This window comes from Scyliorhinus canicula, chromosome 16, assembly GCF_902713615.1.
Source record: "Scyliorhinus canicula chromosome 16, sScyCan1.1, whole genome shotgun sequence".
Taxonomy (NCBI): domain Eukaryota; kingdom Metazoa; phylum Chordata; class Chondrichthyes; order Carcharhiniformes; family Scyliorhinidae; genus Scyliorhinus; species Scyliorhinus canicula.
The window spans coordinates 144,877,016-144,901,644 of NC_052161.1; the positions used below are offsets into that span (position 1 = coordinate 144,877,016).

The following is a 24,629-nucleotide window of genomic DNA, read 5'->3' on the forward strand; positions in this document are numbered from 1 at the left end:
TATGTTTTTTTAATAGTGGTAACGGATATTGAAGCGCATTTAAATGCTATTCAGTCTCCTGATAGATAATTTGGAGTGATGTTTGGCAGGTCACCACATTGTTTTTGTACCCTGGGACCATGAAAAGATCATCCATGGTCTGATTGAATGGCAGAGCAAGGTAGAAAGGTTGAATTGCTGAAATCTCTTAATCATAGAATCATAGAATTTACAATGCAGAAGGAGGCCATTCGGCCCATCAAGTCTGCACTGGCTCCTGGAAAGAGCACCCTACCCAAGGTCCACACCTCCACCCTGTCCCCATAACCCAGTAACCCCACCCAACACTAAGGGCAATTTTGGACACTAAGGGCAATTTATCATGGCCAATCCACCTAACCTGCACATCTTTGGACTGTGGGAGGAAACCGGAGCACCCGGAGGAAACCCACGCACACACGGGGAAAATGTGCAGACTCCGCACTGACAGTGACCCAAGCTGGGAATCGAACCTGGGACCCTGGAGCTGTGAAGCAACTGTGCTAACCACAATGCTACCGTGCTCCCCAGAATTCTACTTAATGTAGGCATGCATGCACCGTGTAGTTTTGGAACTGTTCCGTTAAATCTGTTTTTTATGTTTTAAATTATTTGTTGTAAGATATTAAACTGTAAGTGAATGATCTGAATAGGATTGAACAGTATTTTGTGGGAACTGCAATTGAGGATTCAGGAATGAGTAACTAAGGTTAACATCAGTTAAATGTTGAAAATATTGTCACCTGAACTATAAAACATGAAAACATTTGAGACACAAAAGTAGACCATTCGGCCCATCATGACTATTCCATGTAAAAGGCTATACATCCTAATTCCACTTTCAGCTCTTGATCCATAACCCCTTTTAAATACAATGCGAGGGTCTCTGCCTCTACCCGTCTTTCAGACAGTGAGTTCTCTACAACTCTCTAATCTTTCCACCATCTTATCTCTATGCTCCTTCGTTCCTGTCCTCTGCTCATGAACTAGGCCCTTCCTATTCACTCCAGCTGCACCCTTCATGATTAAATGCATCTCAAATAAATCTTCCCTCAGCTTCCTGTGCTGCAAAGAAAACCCACACAGACACGGGGAGAACGTGCAGACTCCACACAGACAGTGACCCAAGCCTGGAATCGAACCCGGGACCCTGGAGCTATGAAGCAACAGTGCTAACCACTGCGCTACCATGCCGCCCTCATCCCATGACTCTCATTGTTGCTATTTGTCTCCCATGTGCGCCTTATCAAAATCCTTGCTGAAGTCCAGGTGGACTATGTCAAGTGCATTGCCCTCATCTACACACCTGGCCACCTTCAAGAAAATTCAGTCAAATTGATCAGACATGACCTCCCCTTAACAAACCCATGCTGACTGTTCTTGATTAATCCCTGCCTCTCCAAATGCAGATTAATTCTGTCTGTCAGAATTGCTTTCAATAGTTTCCCCACCACTGAGGTTAGACTGACTGGCCTGTAGTTTCCTGGTTTATCCCTTCCTTCTTGCATAACGGTACCAAATTGGTGATCCTTCAGTCCTCCGGCACCTCTCCGAAGGCCAGAGAGGAATTGAAAATTGTTGCCTGCGCCCCTGCTGTTTATCCCTTGCCTCGTTCAACAGCCTGGGATACATTTCATCCGGCCCTGGACGTTTGTCTACTTTTAAGCGTGACAGACCACTCCGCACCTCCTCTCTGTCTGTGTTAATATCTCTAATTTTATCACAGTCCTTCTCCCTGATTTCTGTACCCATACCGTCCCTCACATGAGTGAACACTAACACAAAGTATTCATTTATCATCCTACCTGCATCCTCTGGCTCCACACACAAGCCTTACTCTTTCCCTAGTTGTCCTTGTAACCTTAATGTACTTGTAAAACAACTTGGGATTTTCTTTATTTTACCTGCCAGTATCCTTGGGGAAAGGGGTGCTGGGGAAGGGGGAGATGGTCCTTCACAACACACTGGTTGGGAACCACTGCTCTCGTCAGCAACTCTGCAACATTTAGAATTTTCCCTATTATTTTACCCAAACTATTTCATAATTTTCAACATGTCTTACAGTTTCTTTAGTCTTTCTTAATAAACAAAATGTTATCTATAGATTTATAAAGTTTGGAGCCCTATTTATCAAACCGAGAAAAGACAATTGAAGAAGCATTCGCCATGACTGAGTTATTTAACAAAATTTTGATTTGTTAGCTATGTATATTTATTAACATTCCGGGCGTTGAATCTGGTGCTTTGAGTGCATTTACAAGATTTATTTTCACATTCTATCAGAATACTGAAAGATAAACGGTTTGCTTATGTTTGAAGTCTGTAAATTAGAAATAAAATGAAGGAAAATTGACTATTTGCTGCTAATTGATCTGCTGATGTGGGATGAAAGTTAGCATTCAAGCTATGCAAACAAAGGTCTGCTGTACCCGTATTGCCCTTATTATTAAACGACTGCTGTACCCGTATTAATCTGCATCATTAGGAGAGGGCGGAGGAAATGGGAATTGTTAGAATTTTCGCATGGAGGGGAATTGAGCAAATCATCCTATTAGTTTATGGGGAGGCGGTGGTGTAGTGGTATTGTAACTGACTAGTAATCCAGAGACCCAGGGCAAGGTCTATAACCCGAGTTCAAATCCAGCCATGGCACATGGTGAAATTTGAATTCAATAAAATGTCTTATGATGATGAATGAATGAATATCGCTTATTGTCACAAGTAGGCTTCAAATGAAGTTACTGTGAAAAGCCCCTAGTCGCCACATTCCGGCGCCTGTTCGGGGAGGCTGTTACGGGAATTGAACCGTGCTGCTTGCCTGCCTTAGTCTGATTTCAAAGCCAGCAATTTAGCCCTGTGCTAAACATGAAACCATTGTCGATTGTCATAAAAACCCACCTGTCTCTTTAATGTAAATTTGCCGTCCTTACCAGTCTGGTCAACACGTGGCTCCAAATCCCCAGCAATGTCCTCTGACATGGAGGACAGTTAGGGTCAGGCTATAAATGCTGGTCCAGCCAATGACACTCGCGTCCTGTAAAATGAAAAAAACCAAACCAATTTAAGCCATGATGTGGAGATGCCGATGTTGGACTGGGGTGAGCACAGTAAGAAGTCTTACAACACCAGATTTGTTTCAAATCGCTAGCTTTCGGAGCACTGCTCCTTCCTCAGGTGAATGAAGAAGTAGGTTGCGTCTTTGACTTTGTCTATATATATGTTTCTGGAACCTCCGAAAGCTAGTGATATGAAACAAACCTGTTGGACTTTAACCTTGCGTTGTAAGACTTCTTGCTGTTCGCAACCAATTTAAGTGAGAGAAAGTAATAAAAAAAATGTTTTATCTTCTAGGAAAAAAGAGCTCCTGCAAGGCGTATATGGAATGGGATTTAACAGACCTTCAAAGATCCAAGAGACAGCATTACCCATGATGCTTGCAGAACCGTACGTTTAGCACAATATAATTGACCAGATATGTAATTTGTCATGTGGCAATATTACTGTATGATTTTCTTAATGTATGTCTTTTCTTTGTGAGATTTCATATTTGAATTGTCTTTCCAGCCCTCAGAATTTAATTGCACAATCTCAGTCAGGTACTGGTAAGACAGCTGCCTTTGTTTTGGCCATGCTCAGTCGCGTAGATCTCTCCCAAAGACACCCACAGGTAAAGTGGTAGAATTTTGCAAAAAAATCCATTCATAGGAAACTGTAGAAATAAGTGAACAATTTTTTGATTTATGGTTTTAAAATAACAATTAGAAATATAATGGTGGGTTAAAAAGTGAAATAGCTTTTTAATTAAACTTGAGGACAGTTTTTTAGAAACACAAACAATCAGCCATGAGCTTAATGAAGGGGCCGAATGGCCTACTCTAATATTTTGTATGTTTGTATAACAGTCGTAGTAATGTATACTTCAGTTGGAGAAGGCGCTGGCCGGTCCCACTATTGTCCACCGGTGAAGTTGCCCTCAGAGGAGAGATAAATTGCTGTTGCAAATATGGGCCTCTTGGCATTGACTTGTAAATCATTGTTTTTGTTTGAACTCTGCTGGATGTACAATTTGTAACTAAGCAGATTGATATCCAAATGTTATTTCTGATTGACCCTGTTATAATGCCTAATTGATGTCCTTTTCCCCCCAGTGTTTATGTCTTTCTCCAACCTATGAACTGGCTTTGCAGACTGGGCAGGTTATTGAACAAATGGGAAAGTGTTGTCCTGATATCAAGCTAGCATATGCAGTGCGAGGCAACAGACGTGAGTAATATTGCAACATTGGTGTTTGCCTACAATTCTAATAAGATTATATATGCAGCCTAGAGAACATGCTACTAACATTCCGATAAGTAATCCAGTCTCAAGAAAGATCTCATAGAATCATAGTCATGAGAAACAGGACAACTCTTCATAGAACCTTCTGTCAACCCCATTCCCGCTCTACCCCATTGACTGTAAATGTATCTACCTCAGATTCCCATCCTATCTCTGGAACTGAAAAATAAAAAAATACTCAATAGAGATGTTCCTTTGTTTTAAACCAGATTATGTACAAAATGTTTCACATAGATGTTTTGAAAGAATTGATGTTAATTTCTTTACATATTTAGCTATTTCAATTGAAAATATTCAAGAAAATAATGGCAAGACAATTGTCCAATCAGAAGTGATTTGATAAGATGTTAAATTGCTGGGGCAAAACGTGCTTGGTTTACGTTTAGTCTAAGTAAGGGTGAAAGAATCTTGTAGCATTTCTGCTTTAACTAAAGATATTTCTATATTACAAATATGTCGGTACACATACACTACGCAATTATAAACGTGCAACAATATTTTTAACAAATAAAGAAAAGCTTGGTTCTTAAGTTTGGCTGTTTTTGAGCTGGAGCTAATCCCTATGGGGCCTCTTATGATTTGAAAATTCCCTGGCTAAGCGAGTAATCTCTAAATGACTTGAACTTGTGATAACTTAAAGAGAGGCAAATAGGTTTAGGGCCCCAGAGGTTTGTGGCTACATAGCTGAAGGTACAATTGTCAGTGATGATGTGAAGCAAATTAATGATGCTGAAGAGGCCTCGGAAACTTGTAGATCTGGAATTAGTTACACGGTTAAGGAGGGACATGGCCATTGAGGGGTTGCAACAGGGAGAGTGGAGAGGAGATTTATCAGGATGCTGCCCGGGCTGGAGGCTCTGAGCTATGAAGATAGATTGAAAAGGCTGGGGCTGTTTTCCATGGAGCAGCAAAGGTTGAGAGGGGACCCTATAGAGGGGTGTAGGATTATGAGGGGCATAGATAGGATCGATGGGAAGGCACTTTTTCCATTAGTAGAGGGGTCAATAACCAGGGGCATAGATTTAAGATAAGAGGGGAGTTGAGACGATTTTTCACTCTGGGTGGTGGGAGAATAGGAATCATTGTCTGAAAGGGTGGTTGAGTCAGAAAATCCTGTAAATTTAAGAAGTATTCCAATATTGCCTTGTGCTGCTGTATCTTCCAGGGCTGTGGTCCAAGCACTGGAAAATGGGATTAGTGTAATCAGATCTTTATTGACCGGCGTGGACATGGTAGGCCGAATGGCTTCCTGTGCTGTAAACATCTATAAATCTAAAATGATTTTTCTTCCTGTGGTTGCATTTGGTGCTTTTCATGACTATGGAAACGAAGACCAAAACTGAGAATTGGCAACAAGAGCTCCTGGTTGATGTTATATAAAAGGGCATGGAGAGCCCTCTGAGCTCAATAGTACTTGATGAGTCCAGTGGTGCAATACAAGCAAGTTGAAGAAGACACTAAGTTCAGAAATTGAGAATAAGTTGCTGCAGCTGCTTCTCTTACTTGAAAATAGCATTAATGGGAAGAAAGATTATCTGATTGGCCATAAATTAGAGGGGAATGTGCAATGAGTCTTGGTATCCTCTTACACCAGTCACCAAAAGTAAGCAAAGAGAAAATACTGGGAAATCTCAGCAGGTCTGGCAGCATAGGTAGGGAGAGAAAAGAGCTAACATTTCGAGTCCAGGTGACCCTTTGTCAAAGCTAGAAATAGAACAGTACAGCACAGAACAGGCCCTTCGGCCCTCAATGTTGTGCCGAGCAATGATCGCCCTACTTAAACCCACGTAACCCGTATACCCGTAACCCAACAATCCCCCCATTAACCTTACACTACGGGCAATTTTAGCATGGCCAATCCACCTAACCCGCACATCTTTGGACTGTGGGAGGAAACCGGAGCACCCGGAGGAAACCCACGCACACACGGGGAGGACGTGCAGACTCCACACAGACAGTGACCCAGCCGGGAATCGAACCTGGGACCCTGGAGCTGTGAAGCATTGATGCTAACCACCATGCTACCGTGAGGCCCCAAAAGGTTTACCAGCTCTTTGGTTTCAGATTCCAGCATCCGCAGTAATTTGTTTCTATCCACTGAAATTAAACATGCAGGTGCAGCTTAAAGAAGACAAATGATATGTTGGCTTTCATAGTGAGAGGATTTGAGTGCAGGAGCGGGGATGTCTTGCTGCAATTATATAGGACCTTGGTGAGGCCACACTTGTATTGTGTGCAGTTTTGGTCTCCTTATCTAAGGAAAGATGTTCTAGCTCTAGAGGGAGTTTAGAGAAGGTTTACCAGGTTGATTCCTGGGTTGGCAGGACTGACATTTGAGGAGAGATTGAGTCGGTTAGGGTTGTATTTGCTGGAGTTCAGAAGAATGAGGGGGAGCTCATAGAAACCTATAAAATTCTAACAAGACTGGACAGGGTAGATGTAAGAAGGATGTTCCCAATGGTGTGTGTGTCCAGAACCAGGGTCACAGTCTGAAGGTACAGGGTAAACCATTTAAGACAGAGATGAGGAGAAATGTCTTCACCCAGGGAGTGGTGAGCCTGTGGAATTTGTTGAAGCCAGAACATTGCATGTTTCGAGAAGCAGTTTGATAAGAGTACTTGGGGCGAAGAGGATCAAAGGATATGGGGGGGGAGGAAGACTGGATCGGTATTGAGTTAGATGATTAACCATAATGATGAATGGCGGAGCAGTCTCGAAGGGCCGAATGGCTTACTCTGTTTTCTATATTTCTATAACATTGATGGATCTATGCCATCTAGAGTGAATTCAGGAGGTTCGGCAGACATGTCTTTTTTGGTGAAGACTGTACCCATGAAACAGGTTGGTTGTGCGTTGCTATCAGCTGAGAGTCCGGCAACATCCTCGATAAAGAGAAGCTGACATTCTTTGTGCGGAAAGCATAGTTTTGAAGAACTTAATGACTGTGATTGATGACCAATTTGCTGAGTGGACTGCTGTAAAATGTACTTTGTTGTATCTGCCATTTAGAACATAGAACATAGAACAGTACAGCACAGAATAGGCCCTTCGGCCCTCGATGTTGTGCCGAACAATGATCACCCTACTCAAACCCACCTATACCCGTAACCCAACAACCCCCGCCCCCCCCCAAACCTTACTTTTAAGGACACTACGGGCAATTTAGCATGGCCAATCCACCTAACCCGCACATCTTTGGACTGTGGGAGGAAACCGGAGCACCCGGAGGAAACCCACGCACACACGGGGAGGATGTGCAGACTCCGCACAGACAGTGACCCAGCCAGGAACCGAACCTGGGACCCTGGAGCTGTGAAGCATTTATGCTAACCACCATGCTACCGTGCTGCCCACTTAACCCATTTAATGTGTAATTTATAATCAACTGCAATTTGCTTTTAATTCATGTTTTAACTTGTGTTGATTTGGGATTTTAGCGTAGAGGTGGTTAGCTAAGGTAGTATTTTGTGTTTGCTTTGAAACTTGTAATAAAAATTAATTTGTTTAAACTGGAATCTTGTGGCTTCAATCTTTCAGTAAATAACTGAACCAGAGGGGTACCAATATCCTGGGGGGGAGATTTGCTAGTGCTCTTCGGGGGGGTTTAAACTAATTCAGCAGGGGGATGGGAATCTAAATTGTAGTCCCAGTGTAAAGGATGTTGAGAGTAGTGAGGTCAGGGATAGGGTTAAAAGTTCAAAAGAGGGCACCGGCAAGCAAGACGCTGGTTTGAAGTGTGTCTACTTCAACGCCAGGAGCATCCGGAATAAGGTGGGTGAGCTTGCAGCGTGGGTTGGTACCTGGGATCTCGATGTTGTGGCGATTTCGGAGACATGGGTAGAGCAGGGACAGGAATGGTTGCAGCGGGTTCCAGGATTTAGATGTTTCTGTAAGAACAGAGAAGATGGTAAAAGAGGGGGGGGGTGGCATTGTTAATCAAGGAAAGTATTACGGTGGTAGAAAGGACGTTTGAGGACTCGTCTACTGAGGTAGTATGGGCCGAGGTTAGGAACAGGAGAGGAGAGGTCACCCTGTTGGGAGTTGTCTATAGACCTCCGAATAGTTCCAGAGATGTAGACGAAAGGATTGCAAAGATGATTCTCGACAAGAGCGAGAGTAACAGGGTAGTTGTTATGGGGGACTTTAACTTTCCAAATATTGACTGGAAATACTATAGTTCGAGTGCTAGAGATGGGTCAGTTTTTATGCAGTGTGTGCAGGAGGGTTTTCTGACACAGTATGTAGACAGGCCAACAAGGGGCGAGGCCACATTGTATTTGGTACTGGGTAATGAACCCGGCCAGGTGTTAGATTTAGATGTAGGTGAGCACTTTGGTGATAGTGATCACAATTCAGTTATGTTTACTTTAGCAGGGATAGGTATATACCGCAAGGCAAGAATTATAGCTGGGGGAAAGACAATTATGATGCTATTCGGCAAGATTTAGGATGTATAGGATGGGGAAGGAAACTGCAGGGGATGGGTACAATTGAAATGTGGAGCTTTTTCAAGGAACAGCTACTGCGTGTTCTTGATAAGTATGTACCTGTCAGGCAGGGAGGAAGTTGTCGAGCAAGAGAACCGTGGTTTACTAAGGAAGTTGAAGCACTTGTCAAGAGGAAGAAGAAGGCTTATGTTAGGATGAGACATGAAGGCTCAGTTAGGGCACTTGAGAGTTACAAGTTAGCCAGGAAGGACCTAAAGGGAGAGTTAAGAAGAGCGAGGAGAGGTCACGAAAAGTCGTTGGCGGATAGGATCAAGGAAAACCCTAAGGCTTTCTATAGGTATATCAGGAACAAAAGAATGACTAGAGTAAGATTAGGGTCAATCAAGGATAGTAGTGGAAAGTTGTGTGTGGAATCAGAGGAGATAGGGGAAGTGTTAAATGGATATTTTTCGTCAGTGTTTACACTGGAGAAAGACAATGTTGTCGAAGAGAATACTCAGGTTCAGTCGACCAGGCTAGATGGAATTGAGGTTCACAAGGAGGAGGTGTTAGCAATTTTGGAAAGTGTAAAAATAGATAATTCCCCTGGGCCAGATAGGATTTATCCTAGAATTCTCTGGGAAGCCAGGGAGGAGATTGCAGAGCCTTTGTCCTTGATCTTTATGTCGTCTTTGTCGACAGGAATAGTGCCGAAAGACTGGAGGATAGCAAATGTTGTTCCCTTGTTCAAGAAGGGGAGTAGAGATAACCCTGGTAATTATAGACCTGTGAGCCTTACTTCGGTTGTGGGTAAAATGTTGGAAAAGGTTATAAGAGATGGGGTTTATAATCATCTTGAAAAGAACAAGTTGATTAGCGATAGTCAACACGGTTTTGTGAAGGTTAGGTCATGCCTCACAAACCTTATCGAGTTTTTTGAGAAGGTGACCAAACAGGTGGATGAGGGTAAAGCGGTTGATGTGGTGTATATGGATTTCAGTAAGGCATTTGATAATGTTCCCCATGGTAGGCTATTGCAGAAAATACGGAAGTATGGGATTGAAGGTGATTTAGCGGTTTGGATCAGTAATTGGCTAGCTGAAAGAAGACAGGTGGTTGATGGCAAATGTTCATCCTGGAGTTCAGTTACTAGTGGTGTACCGCAAGGATCTGTTTTGGGGCCACTGCTGTTTGTCAATTTTATAAATGACTTGGAAGAGGGTGTAGAAGGATGGGTTAGTAAATTTGCAGATGACACGAAGGTCGGTGGAGTTGTGGATAGTGCTGAAGGATGTTATAGGATACAGAGGGACATAGATAAGCTGCAGAGCTGGGCTGAGAGGTGGCAGATGGAGTTTAATGCGGAAAAATGTGAGGTGGTTCACTTTGGAAGGAGTAACAGGAATGCAGAGTACTGGGCTAATGGCAAGATTCTTGGTAGTGTAGATGAACAGAGAGATCTCGGCATCCAGGTACATAAATCCCTGAAAGTTGCCACCCAGGTTAATAGGGCTGTTAAGAAGGCATATGGTGTGCTAGCCTTTATCAGTAGGGGGATTGAGTTTCGGAGCCACAAGGTCATGTTGCAGCTGTACGTAACTCTGGTGCGGCCGCTCCTGGAGTACTGCGTGCAGTTCTGGTCACCACATTATAGGAAGGATGTGGAAGCTTTGGAAAGGGTTCAGAGGAGATTTACTCGGATGTTGCCTGGTATGGAGGGACGGTCTTACGAGGAAAGGCTCAGGGACTTGAGGTTGTTTTCGTTAGAGAGGAGAAAGCTGAGAGGTACTTAATAGAGACACATAAGATAGTCAGAGGGTTAGATAGGGTGGGCAGTGATAGTCTCTTTCCTCGGATGGTGTTGACAACACGAGGGGACATAGCTTTAAATTGAGGGGTGGTAGATATAGGACAGATGTCAGAGGCAGTTTCTTTACTCAGAGAGTAGTAGGGGTGTGGAACGCCCTGCCTGCATCAGTAGTAGACTCGCCAACTTTAAGGGCATTTAAGTGGTCACTGGATAGACATATGGATGAAAATGGAATAGTGTAGGTCAGATCGACTTCAGATGGTTTCACAGGTCGGCGCAACATCGAGGGCCGAAGGGCCCATACTGCGCTGTTATGTTCTATGTTCTAACTGGGTTTTGAGTTTGTTTAAAGTTGCTGGCCTCAACCAGGATTGTAGCAAGTGCTACCACTGAGCCACGGCTGACTGTGCTTGAATTATGTTGCGGAAATATGTATCTATTAAATAGCAAAATGCAATTTATTAATTGAGAAAACTTAAATTCTGTTATATATGTTCAGGCAGCTACTGTTAACCAAACATAGATAATATATACTGCCAGTTAATGCAATGGCAGGTTCGGCTCATGTTTATTCAGGCAGATTTGGAAAATTTGTACTTTGCAATTTATTTGCAAAAAATAAGAAACTTAAACAAGAAATAATAGAACCTTAAAACAAAGACATTATAGTGCTTCGAGCATCTCTCTGGCAGAGATTTGCTAAATAAGCAAGGACCAGGATTGGACCATGGCTTTCTCCAGCATTGTATAGCTGAGTGAATTTCTCTTGGCTATCCTGCCAACATGGTGAGTCTTGCTAAATATGGTGCTTCTTGAAGATGGCTTTAGCACCATTATCCCAGTTATTTCACTCACTGCTCGTGACACTTTGTGGCAGCAGCAGAGCCCAGTAAGATCACCCCTACTCTGCTTATACATTGATCTACTACTGTGTAAAATCATGAAAAGATAACCTTATTTAGGATTCCTAGACATGCTGTCTAAATTCCCAGTGGTAGGTAGTTATGATAATTAACAAATTAACTCATTAAATTGATTTTGAATTGTACTCCAGTATATTGTGAGCAAACGTTTTGTCTGCATTTCATATTTTGCCGTTAAACTCCTAATCACTTGTTCCGTAATTGTATTGATGTCCTTGTACTACTCTTATTCAGTAATGAGCAGAAATAATATTTTCCCTTCATTCATTTGTGTACCATCTTCCGCTCGCACCCATTCTCCTAACTTTCACTGTGCTGACAATTACACATGCAACACAAATTGGAATGTATGATCTTAAGCAGTGATAGCGTTTGTTAGTTATTTCAGCATGGAAAGCATCACCAAAAGCTCTACATGCATATTTCCAACAAAGCTTATTAGATATTGACCAAGGTAAGGAATTGGAACGAGATCTCTACTGATTAATCGGTGGTTACTAAGGTCAATTCTTATGCCGTAACTTGCCATTAGCAGTCAATAGATAAATCCACATAGACCAGTGAGCAAACCAGACATCCTACTGGCCTGTATGGTACAGTGGTACTCATACCAAGAACAGTGTGGGAAAATAAATTTAATGCAAATATTGAAGCTCCTACAAGATTTTATGCTGAAAGGCAGTATTTTGTCACTTGGTATATTCCATTTATTGTATTGTACATTGTTTTATTACAAGGCGAGGAAGATAATCCAGAGGCTGGACTAAAAATCCACCAGTTGAAGAATTTTGAATTAGACTTTTTTAAAAACAATCATATAAATCTAGACTGAGAAGTTCTCGGTCAATTTTGAAGAGTAACTTAATTCACTAATGCCCTTAAAGGAAAAGAAGCTCGGTGTCCTTGTCGAGTCTCGCTGACACAATAAGCCAGTCCCACATCCAAATGGTGGATCTTTTTTTTTTTTTTTATAAATTTAGCGTACCCAATTATTTTTTCCAATTAAGGGGCAATTTAGTGTGGCCAATCCACCTATCCTGCACATCTTTTGGGTTGTGGGGGCGAAACCCACGCAGACACGGGGAGAATGTGCAAACTCCACACGGACAGTGACCCAGGGCCGGGATTCGAACCCGGGTCCTCAGCGCCGTAGGCAACAATGCTAACCACTGTGCCACCGTGCTGCCCCAAATGGTGGATCTTAACTGCCCTCTGAAATTGTCTAGGCAGCCACTTGGTAATTACAGACCACTACAAACACAAATTGCCACCTTCTGAGGGCAACTAGGGATGGACAATAAATGGCCCTTGCCAGTGACATCCATATCCCCAGAATTAATTAAGGCATATTTGTAGTTCTTGAAATTTGACTGAAATGATTGTAGTTTTAAAATTTAATGCAAGAGAAATTAGAGAAATTAACCATAGTTTTTTTGACACTTGAAACACTGAGGTAACTCTTGTATTGCATGATAATATTATAATAACATTATAATTTCACTTTAAGTTTTATAATTGTCCAAATTGACTAGAGATAGTTAGTGAACTGAATGTAGTTTTACTATTTTCCATATTTTAGATTGTATAATATATATTTTGTATTTTCAGTCGAGAAGGGTCAGAAGATTTCAGAACAAATTGTTATCGGCACACCTGGGACAGTAATGGACTGGTGTACAAAGCTAAAATTCATAGATCCCAAAAAAATTAAAGTTTTTGTCCTAGATGAAGCTGATGTCATGATTGCAACTCAAGGACACCAAGACCAGAGCATTAGAATTCAGAGGTAGGCTATCTAATTATGAGACTAAAACATTTATCTGTGTGCTTTAAACTGTATGGACTTTGCATGCTCTCCCGCGTCCGCATGGGTTTCCTCTGGGTACTCTGGTTTCCTCCCATAGTCTAGGTTAGGTGGATCGACTGTGCTAAATTGCCCCTGGGTGTCCAAAGATGCGCAGATTAGGAGGAGGTGTTCTGGGGATAGGGTGGGGGAGTGGGCCTAGGTAGGATACTTCAGAGGTTGGCGCAAACTTGATTTGGCCAATTGGCCTCCCTCTGCACTGTTTACCCAATATTCTCTATTTATTTATGTTCAGCATGAACTCGATTAAGATTTACCAATTCACTCACTCTTATGTATATTAAGAAAAGATATACTTGCTATAGAGAGAGTGCCACAAAGGTTTACTGAAAGGTTTACCGGGCAGCACGGTAGCACAGGGCAGCATGGTAGCACAAATGACTAGCACTGTGGCTTCACAGCGCCAGGGTCCCAGGTTCAATTCCCTCCTGGGTCATGGTCTCCCCGTGTCTGCGTGGGTTTCCTTTGGGTGCTCTGGTTTCCTCCCACAGTCCAAAGACGTGCAGGTTAGGTGGATTGGCCATGCTAAATTGCCTTTAGTGTCCAAAAAGATTTGGATGGGTTATTGGGTTACGGGGATAGGGTGGAAGTGAGAGCTTAATGTGGGTTGGTGCAGACTCGATGGGTCAAATGGCCTCCTGCACTGCATGTTCTATGAATTCCAGAAATGGAAGGATTGTATTATGAGGGACAATTAAATAGACTGGGCATTTAATCTCTAGAGTTTAGAAGAATGAGAGGTGCTCTCATTCAAACATACAAAATCCTTACAAAGTCTCGACTAGGTAGATTCAGTCAGGATGTTTCCAAAACTGGGGCTGGCCTACAAGCAGGATACACAGTCTCAGAATAAGTGTCAGGCCATTTAAGACTGACACTAGGAGGAACGTCTTCTCTCAGAGGGCGATGAGTCTTTGGAATTTACTGCCTCAGAGTGCTGTTACGAGCCCCTGAGCCTATGTACGGTCAATTCCAGCCCCACTTGACCTGGAGTCTCAAAACAATTGAAACTAATACATTTTCTCAGCAAGACACCCAAAGTCTTTGGCCTTTAGATGCCCAATAACTACAGTCACCAGATCTGCCTCGCCCCCTCTCTGCCCCACGCCCCCTCTCTGCCTCGCTCCCCCCTCTCTGCCTCGCTCCCCCCTCTCTGCCCTCGCTCTCCCCTCTCTGCCTCGCTCCCCCCTCTCTGCCTCGCTCCCCCCCTCTCTGCCTCGCTCCCCCCTCTCTGCCTCGCCCCCCCTCTCTGCCTCGCTCCCCCCTCTCTGCCTCGCTCCCCCCTCTCTGCCTCGCTCCCCCCTCTCTGCCTCGCTCCCCCCCTCTCTGCCTCGCTCCCCCCTCTCTGCCTCGCTCCCCCCTCTCTGCCTCGCTCCCCCCTCTCTGCCTCGCTCCCCCCTCTCTGCCTCGCTCCCCTCCTCTCTGCCTCGCTCCCCCCTCTCTGCCTCGCTCCCCCCTCTCTGCCTCGCTCCCCCCTCTCTGCCTCGCTCCCCCCTCTCTGCTCGCTCCCCCCTCTCTGCCTCGCTCCCCCCTCTCTGCCTCGCTCCCCCCTCTCTGCCTCGCTCCCCCCTCTCTGCCCGCTCCCCCCCTCTCTGCCTCGCTCCCCCCTCTCTGCCTCGCTCCCCCCTCTCTGCCTCGCTCCCCCCCCTCTCTGCCTCGGTCCCCCTCTCTGCCTCGGTCCCCCTCGCTGCCTCGGTCCCCCTCTCTGCCTCGGTCCCCCTCTCTGCCTCGGTCCCCCTCTCTGCCTCGGTCCCCCTCTCTGCCTCTGTCTCCCCCCTCTCTGCCTCTCTCCCCCCTCTCTGCCTCTCTCCCCCCTCTCTGCCTTCGCTCCAACCCCTCGCTGCCTCGGTCCCCCTCTCTGCCTCGGTCCCCCTCTCTGCCTCGGTCCCCCTCTCTGCCCTCGCTCCCCCCTCTCTTGCCTCGCTCCCCCCTCTCGCTTCGCTCCCCCCTCTCTGCCTCGCTCCCGCCCTCTCTGCTCGCTCCCCCTCTCTGCCTCGCTCCCCCCCTCTCGTGCCTCGCTCCCTCCCTCTCTGCCTCGCTTCCCCCCCCTCTCTGCCTCGCTCCCCCTCTCTGCCATCGCTCCCCCCCCGCTCATGCCAATCGCTCCCCCCGCTCTGCCTCGCTCCCCCCTCTCTGCCTCGCTCCCCCCCTCTCTGCCTCGCTCCCCCCTCTCTGCCTCGCTCCCCCCTCTGCCTCGCTCCCCCCTCTCTGCCTCGCTCCCCCCTCTCTGCCTCGCTCCCCCCTCTCTGCCTCGCCCTCCCCCTCTCTGCCTCGCTCCCCCCTCTCTGCCTCGCTCCCCCTCTCTGCCTCGCTCCCCCCTCTCTGCCTCGCTCCCCCCTCTCTGCCTCGCTCCCCCCTCTCTGCCTCGCTCCCCCCTCTGCCTCGCTCCCCCCTCTCTGCCTCGCTCCCCCTCTCTGCCTCGCTCCCCCCTCTCTGCCTCGCTCCCCCCTCTCTGCCTCGCTCCCCCCCTCTCTGCCTCGCTCCCCCCCTCTCTGCCGCTCCCGCTCCCCCCTCTGCCTCGCTCCCCCCCTCTGCCTCGCTCCCCCCTCTCTGCCTCGCTCCCCCCTCTCTGCCTCGCTCTCCCCTCTCTGCTCGCTCCCCTCTCCCTGCCTCGCTCCCCCTCTCTGCCTGCCTCGCTCCCCCCTCTGCCTCGCTCCCCCCTCTCTGCCTCGCTCCCCCCTCTCTGCCTCGCTCCCCCCTCTCTGCCTCGCTCCCCCCTCTCTGCCCTCGCTCCCCCCCTCTCTGCCTCGCTCCCCCCCTCCCTGCCTCGCTCCCCCCCCCTCTCTGCCTCGCTCCCCCCCCCTCTCTGCCTCGCCCCCACCACTCTCTGCCTCGCTCCCCCCCCCTCTCTGCCTCGCCCCCACCACTCTCTGCCTCGCCCCCCCCCCTCTCTGCCTCGCCCCCACCACTCTCTGCCTCGCCCCCCCCCCCCTCTCTGCCTCGCTCCCCCCTCTCTGCCTCGCTCCCCCCTCTCTGCCTCGCTCCCCCCTCTCTGCCTCGCTCCCCCCTCTCTGCCTCGCTCCCCCCCTCCCTGCCTCGCTCCCCCCCCTCCCTGCCTCGCTCCCCCCCCTCCCTGCCTCGCTCCCCCCCCTCTCTGCCTCGCCCCCCCCCTCTCTGCCTCGCCCCCCCCCCCCTCTCTGCCTCGCCCTCCGTGTGTGTGTATATCCACACATCAGAAGGCAGACAAACACAGAGGGGAGAAGAGGGTTGTTAAAAGTAAGTAAAAGAAAAAGATAAGAGTCTTTGTTTCAGATGGTTGGTTCCAGCACTCCTTCCTTTAAGGCTTTCAGCGTGTAATGCTTCTCACTAGATTCATTCAGGTCTCTGCAGCTTCTGGTATGCCACTGGTAACTGGGCTCCAGGCTGAATATTTGCCATCCACCACCACACTCTGACTTCTATTGGTTAGCCAGTTTGTTATCCAACTGGCCAAATTTCCCACTATCCCATGCCTCCTTACTTTCTGCATAAGCCTACCATGGGGAACCTTATCAAATGCCTTACTAAAATCCATGTACACCACATCCACTGCTTTACCTTTATCCACATGCTTGGTCACCTCCTCAAAGAATTCAATAAGACTTGTAAGGCAAGAACTACCCCTCACAAATCCGTGCTGACTATCCCATATCAAGCAGTGTCTTTCCAGATGCTCAAAAATCCTATCCCTCAGTACCCTTTCCATTACTTTGCCTACCACCGAAGTAAGACTAACTGGCCTGTAATTCCCAGGGTTATCCCTATTCCCTTTTTTGAACAGGGGCACGACATCCACCACTCTCCAGGTACCACCCCTGTTGACAGTGAGGACGAAAAGATCATTGCCAACAGCTCTGCAATTTCATCTCTTGCTTCCCATAGAATCCTTGGATATCCAGCTCCTCAGAAACCGTGTTAGGAAACTGGAGCTGGATGAACTTCGGATCATTCAGGAGGCAGAGGTGGTCATAGATAGAAGCTTCAGGGATGTAGTTTCTCCGAAGAATAAAGATAGATGGGTGATGGTGAGCGGGGTTGGGAAGAAGCAGTCAGTACAGGGATCCCCTTAGTCGTTCCCCTTAGTAACAAGTATACCGCATTGGATACTGTTGGTGGGGGGGGGGAACTTATCAGGGGTAAGCCATGGGGAACTGGTCTCTGGCACAGAGTCTGTACCTGTTGCTCAGAAGGGAAGGAGGGAGAGGAGTAGAGCATTAGTCATTGGAGACTCCATAGTTTGGGGGACAGATAGGAGATTCTGTGGGAACGAGATAGACACTCGGTTGGTGTGTTGCCTCCCGGCTGCCAGGGTCTGCGATGTTTCGGGATCTTTAAGGGGGAGGGAGAGCAGCCCCAAGTCGTGGTCCACATAGTTACCAATGACAATGAGGCAGCACGGTAGCATTGTGGATAGTGCAATTGTTTCACGGGTCCCAGGTTTGATTCCGGCTTGGGTCACTGTCTGTGCGGAGTCTGCACATCCTCCCCGTGTGTGCGTGGGTTTTCTCCGGGTGCTCCGGTTTCCTCCCACAGTCCAAAGATGTGCGGGTTAGGTGGATTGGCCATGATAAATTGCCCTTAGTGCCCAAAATTGCCCTTAGTGTTGGGTGGGGTTACTGGGTTATGGGGATAGGGTGGAGGTGTTGACCTTGGGTAGGGTGCTCTTTCCAAGAGCCGGTGCAGACTCGATGGGCCGAATGGCCTCCTTCTGCACTGTAAATTCTATAAGTTAGGAAAAGGGATAGGGATGTAAGGCAGGAATTCAGGGAGCTCAGGTGGAAACTTAGATCTAGGACAAACAGAGTTATTATCTCTGGGTTGTTACCCGTGTCACGTGCAAGCGAGATGAGGAATAGGGACAGAGAGCAGTTGAACACGTGGCTACAGGGATGGTGCAGGAGGGAGGGTTTCAGATTCCTGGATAATTGGGGCTTATTCTGGGGACCTCTACAAACGGGATGGTCTACACCTGGACCAGAGGGCTACCAATATCCTGGGGGGGAGATTTGCTAATGCTCTTCGGGAGGGTTTAAACTAGTTCAGCAGGGGATTGGGAACCTGAATTGTCGCTCCAGTATACAGGAGGTTGAGAGTAGTGAGGTCAAGAGTAAGGTTTCAAAGTTGCAGGAGTGTACATCCGGAATAAGGTGGGTGAACTTGCGGCATGGGTTGGTATCTGGGACTTCGATGTTGTGGCCATTTCGGAGACATGCAGAGAGCAGGGAGAGGAATGGTTGTTGCAGGTGCCGGGGTTTAGATATTTCAGTAAGCTCAGGGAAGGTGGTAAAAGATGGGGAGGGGTGGCATTGTTAGTCAGTCAAGGACAGTATTACGGTGGCAGAAAGGACATTTGATGAGGACTTGTCTACTGAGGTAGATGGGCTGATGTTAGAAACAGGAAAGGAGAGGTCACCCTGTTAGGGATTTTCTATAGGCCTCCGAAAAGTTCCAGAGATGTAGAGGAAAGGATTGCAAAGATGATTCTGGGTAGGAGCGAAAGTAACAGGGTAGTTGTTATGGGGGACTTTAACTTTCCAAATATTGACTGGAAACTCTATAGTTTGAGTACTTTAGATGGGTCAGTTTTTCTCCGATGTGTGCAGGAGGATTTCCTGACACAGTATGTAGATAGGCCAACGTGAGGCGAGGCCATATTGGATTTGGTACTGGGTAATGAACCAGGACAGGTGTTAGATTTGGAGGTAGGTGAGCACTTTGGTGATAGTGACCACAATTCGATTACGTTTACTTTAGTGATGGAAAGGGATAGGTATATACCGCAGGGCAAGAATTATAGCTGGGGGAAAGGCAATTATGATGCGATGAGGCAAGACTTAGGATGCATCGGATGGGGAGGGAAACTGCAGGGGATGGGCACAATGGAAATGTGGAGCTGGTTCAAGAAGCAGCTACTGTGTGTCCTTGATAAGTATGTACCTGTCAGGCAGGGGGGAAGTGGTCGAGCGAGGGAACCGTGGTTTACTAAAGTAGTTGAAACACTTGTCAAGAGGAAGAAGGAGGCTTATGTAAAGATGAGACATGAAGGTTCAGTTAGGGTGCCCGAGAGTTACAAGTTAGCTAGGAAGGACCTAGAGAGCTAAGAAGAGCCAAGCGAGGACATGAGAAGTCTTTGGCAGGTAGGATCAAGGATAACCCTAAAGCTTTCTATAGATATGTCAGGAATAAAAGAATGACTAGGGTAAGAGTAGGGCCAGTCAAGGGCAGTAGTGGGAAGTTGTGCGTGGAGTCTGAGGAGATAGGAGAGGTGCTAAATGAATATTTTTCGTCAGTATTCACGCAGGAAAAAGATAATGTTGTCGAGGAGAATACTGAGATACAGGCTACTAAACTAGAAGGGCTTGAGTTTCATAAGGAGGAGGTGTTAGCAATTCTGGAAAGTGTGAAAATATATAAGTCCCCTGGGCCGGATGGGATTTATCCTAGGATTCTCTGGGAAGCTAGGGAGGAGATTGCTGAACCTTTGGCTTTGATCTTTAAGTCATCTTTGTCTACAGGAATAGTGCCAGAAGACTGGAGGATAGCAAATGTTGTCCCCTTGTTCATGAAGGGGAGTAGAGATAACCCCGGTAACTATAGACCTTCTGTTGTGGGAAAAGTCTTGGAAAGGTTTATAAGAGATAGGATGTATAATCATCTGGAAAGGAATAATTTGATTAGAGATAGCCAACATGGTTTTGTGAACGGTAAGTCGTGCCTCACAAACCTTATTGAGTTCTTCGAGAAGGTGACCAAACAGGTGGACGAGGGTAAAGCAGTTGATGTAGTGTATATGGATTTCAGTAAAGCGTTTGATAAGGTTCCCCACGGTAGGCTATTTCAGAAAATATGGAGGCATTGATTCAGGGTGATTTAGCCCGGCCCATCAAATTACTTTTCAATCATTGGGAGGGCTGTATGAATTTAAACATATCACCACTAGGTTCCGTTCTAGGATTAAGCTCCCCTGTAGCTCCTGGCAGCTCCCCATTAATTTCCAGTGCATTAAGCTGGAACTCTCTCTCTCTCTCGCTTTTGCTTTTCCCTCACTCCAATTCCAATCTAATTTCAATTTCCATTTGAAAATCTCTATCTTTTTCTGTTTGCTGCGTTTCCATTTCTTTCTCTGTTCTTTTTAATTCCCTCTTAGGCTCAAACTGCAACCAAATCCTCTCCAGCTCAATTTCGCCACCACAAAATGTCTTTGATGCAACACTACATTGTGGACTCCTGTATTTCTAAAGACCTAAATATTCAACCAATACATCATATATCTCTGCCTTCCTAGCTTTAGCTGGCACCTCTGTTTTTAATTTACCTAATTTGATTAGCTTGTCTTTTTGGAGGCCTTTTAAATAAACAAAAGACAAGTCATCCACCTGAAGAAAAAATCTTAGCAGCTTCCAGAGGCATCCTATTAAATCATTAAAACCTGGTTGACTCTCTTTAGCTCTTGTAACCCAAACGTCGCCATCTACCGTTCCAAAGATCCCGGACGAGCCCCCAAATTATGTTATGACCCCCTAGGCTAGTGCACGGTCAATTCCAGCCCCGCTTGACCGGGAGTCTCAACACAATTGAAATTAATAAGTATTTCTTAGAAAAACCCCCAAATTCTTTGGCCCTTAGATGCCCAATAACTACAGTCACTAGGTTTGTAAATTAATCACAATTATGTTTATTAATAACAGTAATTATAATGAAATATGCAGCAAATACACCAGGTTAATTATCTAATTCCTAATATCCCCCCCCCCCCCCCCCCCCCCCCATTTAAACTCACCACACCCTCTGAATAGACACACAAGACAGACAAATCCAAAGATAATAAAGTAAAAAAGAGAAGAGTCTTTGTTTCAGATGGTTGTTTCTGGCAAACCTTCCTTCAAGGCTTTCAGGTGGAGATTTCTGTTTCCAGTCTGTAATGCTTTTCACTGTAGATTCATTCAGGTCGCTGCAGTTTCAGAAATACAGCAGCTTTTCTGGAGAAAACATGAGGGAGAGACAGAGAGCAGGTCCTTTTCTCTGAGTGTCCAGGTTTCCAACTGAACGTCCCCAGGATCTCTGAAAATCAGCCCACTCAGACAGGACCTAATCACTGCCTGTTACCGGGCAGAATAAGGCCTATTGGCCACCAGCCAACCAATCGAACCAAGTCCCACCGATTGTTCGGGTGCCAAAATGTCTTTTGAGTTCTGCTGTCCAAAGCTGGCAGTGTGCTATGTTGTAACTTTTGAGTTCCTCATTTCCCCTGCTCGACTTAAAGACATATGTCCATTAAGCATCCATGGATCAAAATGATAACAGCAAAAATAAGGGAATCGACAGGGAACGGCCCTGATGTGAAAGATCAGTCATTGATTATGTTCAAAACTGAGATCAATAGATTTCTATATATATTAAGAGCATCAAGGGATATGGGGATAGTGTAGGAAAATGGTGCTAAGGTAAAGGACCAGCCATGACCACATTGAATGACGGATCGGGCTCGCAGAGCTGAATGACCTACTGCTCCTATTTCTTACATTATTACAATCATTGACATTTTAACTTTTTTTGCTGCTGGGTTGAACTTAGAAAAGTGAATATGTAGATTCTGAACATACTTTGCAACGAGCAAGTAATGGAATACCTGGATCAGTAAAATATTTTTTCACATTTCCAGGATGTTGACTAAATACTGTCAGATGCTGCTGTTCTCAGCTACATTTGAAGAGTCTGTGTGGAAATTTGCTGAGAAGGTTGTTCCAGATCCGAATATTATCAAGTTGAAACGAGAGGAAGAAACCTTGGATACAATTAAACAATATTATGTGCTTTGTGACAACAAGGAGGAGAAATACCAGGCTCTATGTAATATTTATGGAGCAATTACCATAGCACAGGCCATGATCTTCTGCCATGTGAGTAGTCGGCAAAACTGATCTCTAACTGCTTACCAGTCCTGTCCATAAACACGTGCAATCAGCAGTCCTCTCATCACGTTCCCCGCTTCCTAAAAATAACTCAGATTTGTGAACTTTACCTGAACAAAATGAATCCCTTCACATTTCTCTGCATTCACCTTCATCTGTCACTTGTCTGTCCAATCCACCAACGTGTTTATGTCCTTGTGAAGTTGAAGGCCTCATCACAATTGACAAAGCTTCCAATCTTTGTATCATGCGAAATTTTAAATCATGCCTCTGACCGGCTCCCGGGCCCCCTCTGACCGGCTCCCGGGCCCCCTCTGACCGGCTCCCGGGCCCCCTCTGACCGGCTCCCGGGCCCTCTCTGACCGGCTCCCGGGCCCCCTCTGACCGGCTGCCAGGCCCCCTCTGACCGGCTCCCGGGCCCCCTCTGACCGGCTCCCGGGCCCCCTCTGACCGGCTGCCGGGCCCCCTCTGACCGGCTGCCGGGCCCCCTCTGACCAGCTGCCGGGCCCCCTCTGACCGGCTCCCGGGCCCCCTCTGACCGGCTCCCGGGCCCCCTCTGACCGGCTCCCGGGCCCCCTCTGACCGGCTCCCGGGCCCCCTCTGACCGGCTCCCGGGCCCCCTCTGACCGGCTGCCGGGCCCCCTCTGACCGGCTGCCGGGCCCCCTCTGACCGGCTGCCGGGCCCCCTCTGACCGGCTGCCGGGCCCCCTCTGACCGGCTGCCGGGCCCCCTCTGACCGGCTCCCGGGCCCCCTCTGACCGGCTCCCGGGCCCCCTCTGACCGGCTCCCGGGCCCCCTCTGACCGGCTGCCGGGCCCCCTCTGACCGGCTGCCGGGCCCCCTCTGACCGGCTGCCGGGCCCCCTCTGTCCGGCTGCCGGGCCCCCTCTGACCGGCTGCCGGGCCCCCTCTGACCGGCTGCCGGGCCCCCTCTGACCGGCTGCCGGGCCCCCTCTGACCGGCTGCCGGGCCCCCTCTGACCGGCTGCCGGGCCCCCTCTGACCGGCTGCCGGGCCCCCTCTGACCGGCTGCCGGGCCCCCTCTGACCGGCTGCCGGGCCCCCTCTGACCGGCTGCCGGGCCCCCTCTGACCGGCTGCCGGGCCCCCTCTGACCGGCTGCCGGGCCCCCTCTGACCGGCTGCCGGGCCCCCTCTGACCGGCTGCCGGGCCCCCTCTGACCGGCTGCCGGGCCCCCTCTGACCGGCTCCTGTACCCCTTGTTCAAACTATGTCAGTAAATGAATTTGAAGATTCTAATGACAAGTGTCCAGTTAGAAATGTGTTACTTTTTCGCATTTCTGTCCACATTTTTGTCTAGTTTACATTAAAAGGTTTTCTTCATTTCTACACAAATTATGCAACTTTCAATTTTACTTGCAGACTCGCAAGACTGCGGGTTGGCTGGCCGCAGAATTGTCTAAAGAAGGTCATCAAGTAGCACTGCTAAGTGGAGAGATGATGGTGGAGCAGCGAGCAGCTGTCATCCAGCGATTCCGGGATGGCAAAGAAAAAGTACTTGTCACAACTAATGTTTGTGCAAGGGGTAAGTTACAAAACACAGCTCAAACTGAATTTGAGACCTTTAGATTAGCAGGAGTGGGTTACATAGCAGGCATGGATTTCGAGTTTTGGATCAGATTTTTAACTCTGTTGTGAACGTCTCTGTCACTGGCAGGTTCCCCACCTGATGGAACGACTTGGCTTCCAGTCAGTTAGAGTTCAGCCTGGAGCAGCAGATTACAATCTTTAAAGTGCAGAAGGTGACCATTTGGCCCATTGAGTCTACACTGGCTCTCTGAAAGAGCATTTTATCTAGTCCCCTTATCTCCGTAACCTTGCACATTACTTAGTTTCACAGCACTCCAATTTCCTTTTGAATACCTCAATCAAATCTGCCTCCACCTCCCTCAGGACGTTTGATCCAGATTCCACCCTCTAAGTGAAAAAGAATCTCCTCTCATCACTTTTATTCTTGCCTGTTATTTTGAGTCTGTGCCTCTGGATCCTGATGCTCTTGAGTGGGAACAGTTTCTCACTATTTACCGTCCATACCCCTCAAGATCTTGAATACCTTTATCAATGGGCTGATTTAGCACACTGGGCTAAATCGCTGGCTTTTAAAGCAGACCAAGAAGGCCAGTAGCATGGTTCAATTCCTGTACCAGCCTCCCCGGACAGGCGCCGGAATGTGGCAACAAGGGGCTTTTAACAGTAGCTTAATTGAAGCCTACTCGTGGCAATAAGCGATTTTCATTTCATTTCAAGTCTCCTCTCAGTGTTCTTTTATCCAGGGAAAGCAGATCAAACCTCACTAATCTATCCTCACAGCTACAGTTCTTTGTCCCTGGAATCAGGCATGTG

At 47.3% G+C, this 24,629-nt stretch overlaps 1 protein-coding gene across 2 annotated transcripts in view; it reads left to right on the forward strand.

The window, feature by feature from the left end:
- The window catches only part of LOC119979585 (ATP-dependent RNA helicase DDX19A), an 81,874-nt gene that overhangs the window by 45,260 nt on the left and 11,985 nt on the right, over positions 1-24,629 (forward strand). For both annotated transcript variants that reach the window (XM_038822042.1, XM_038822041.1), the window contains exons 4-9: positions 3,370-3,462; positions 3,583-3,685; positions 4,167-4,281; positions 13,125-13,302; positions 22,022-22,259; positions 23,649-23,811. In XM_038822042.1, the coding sequence (XP_038677970.1) occupies positions 3,401-3,462; positions 3,583-3,685; positions 4,167-4,281; positions 13,125-13,302; positions 22,022-22,259; positions 23,649-23,811 (859 nt within the window). In that variant the 5' untranslated portion in view covers positions 3,370-3,400. The remainder of the gene's footprint in view (positions 1-3,369; positions 3,463-3,582; positions 3,686-4,166; positions 4,282-13,124; positions 13,303-22,021; positions 22,260-23,648; positions 23,812-24,629) is intronic.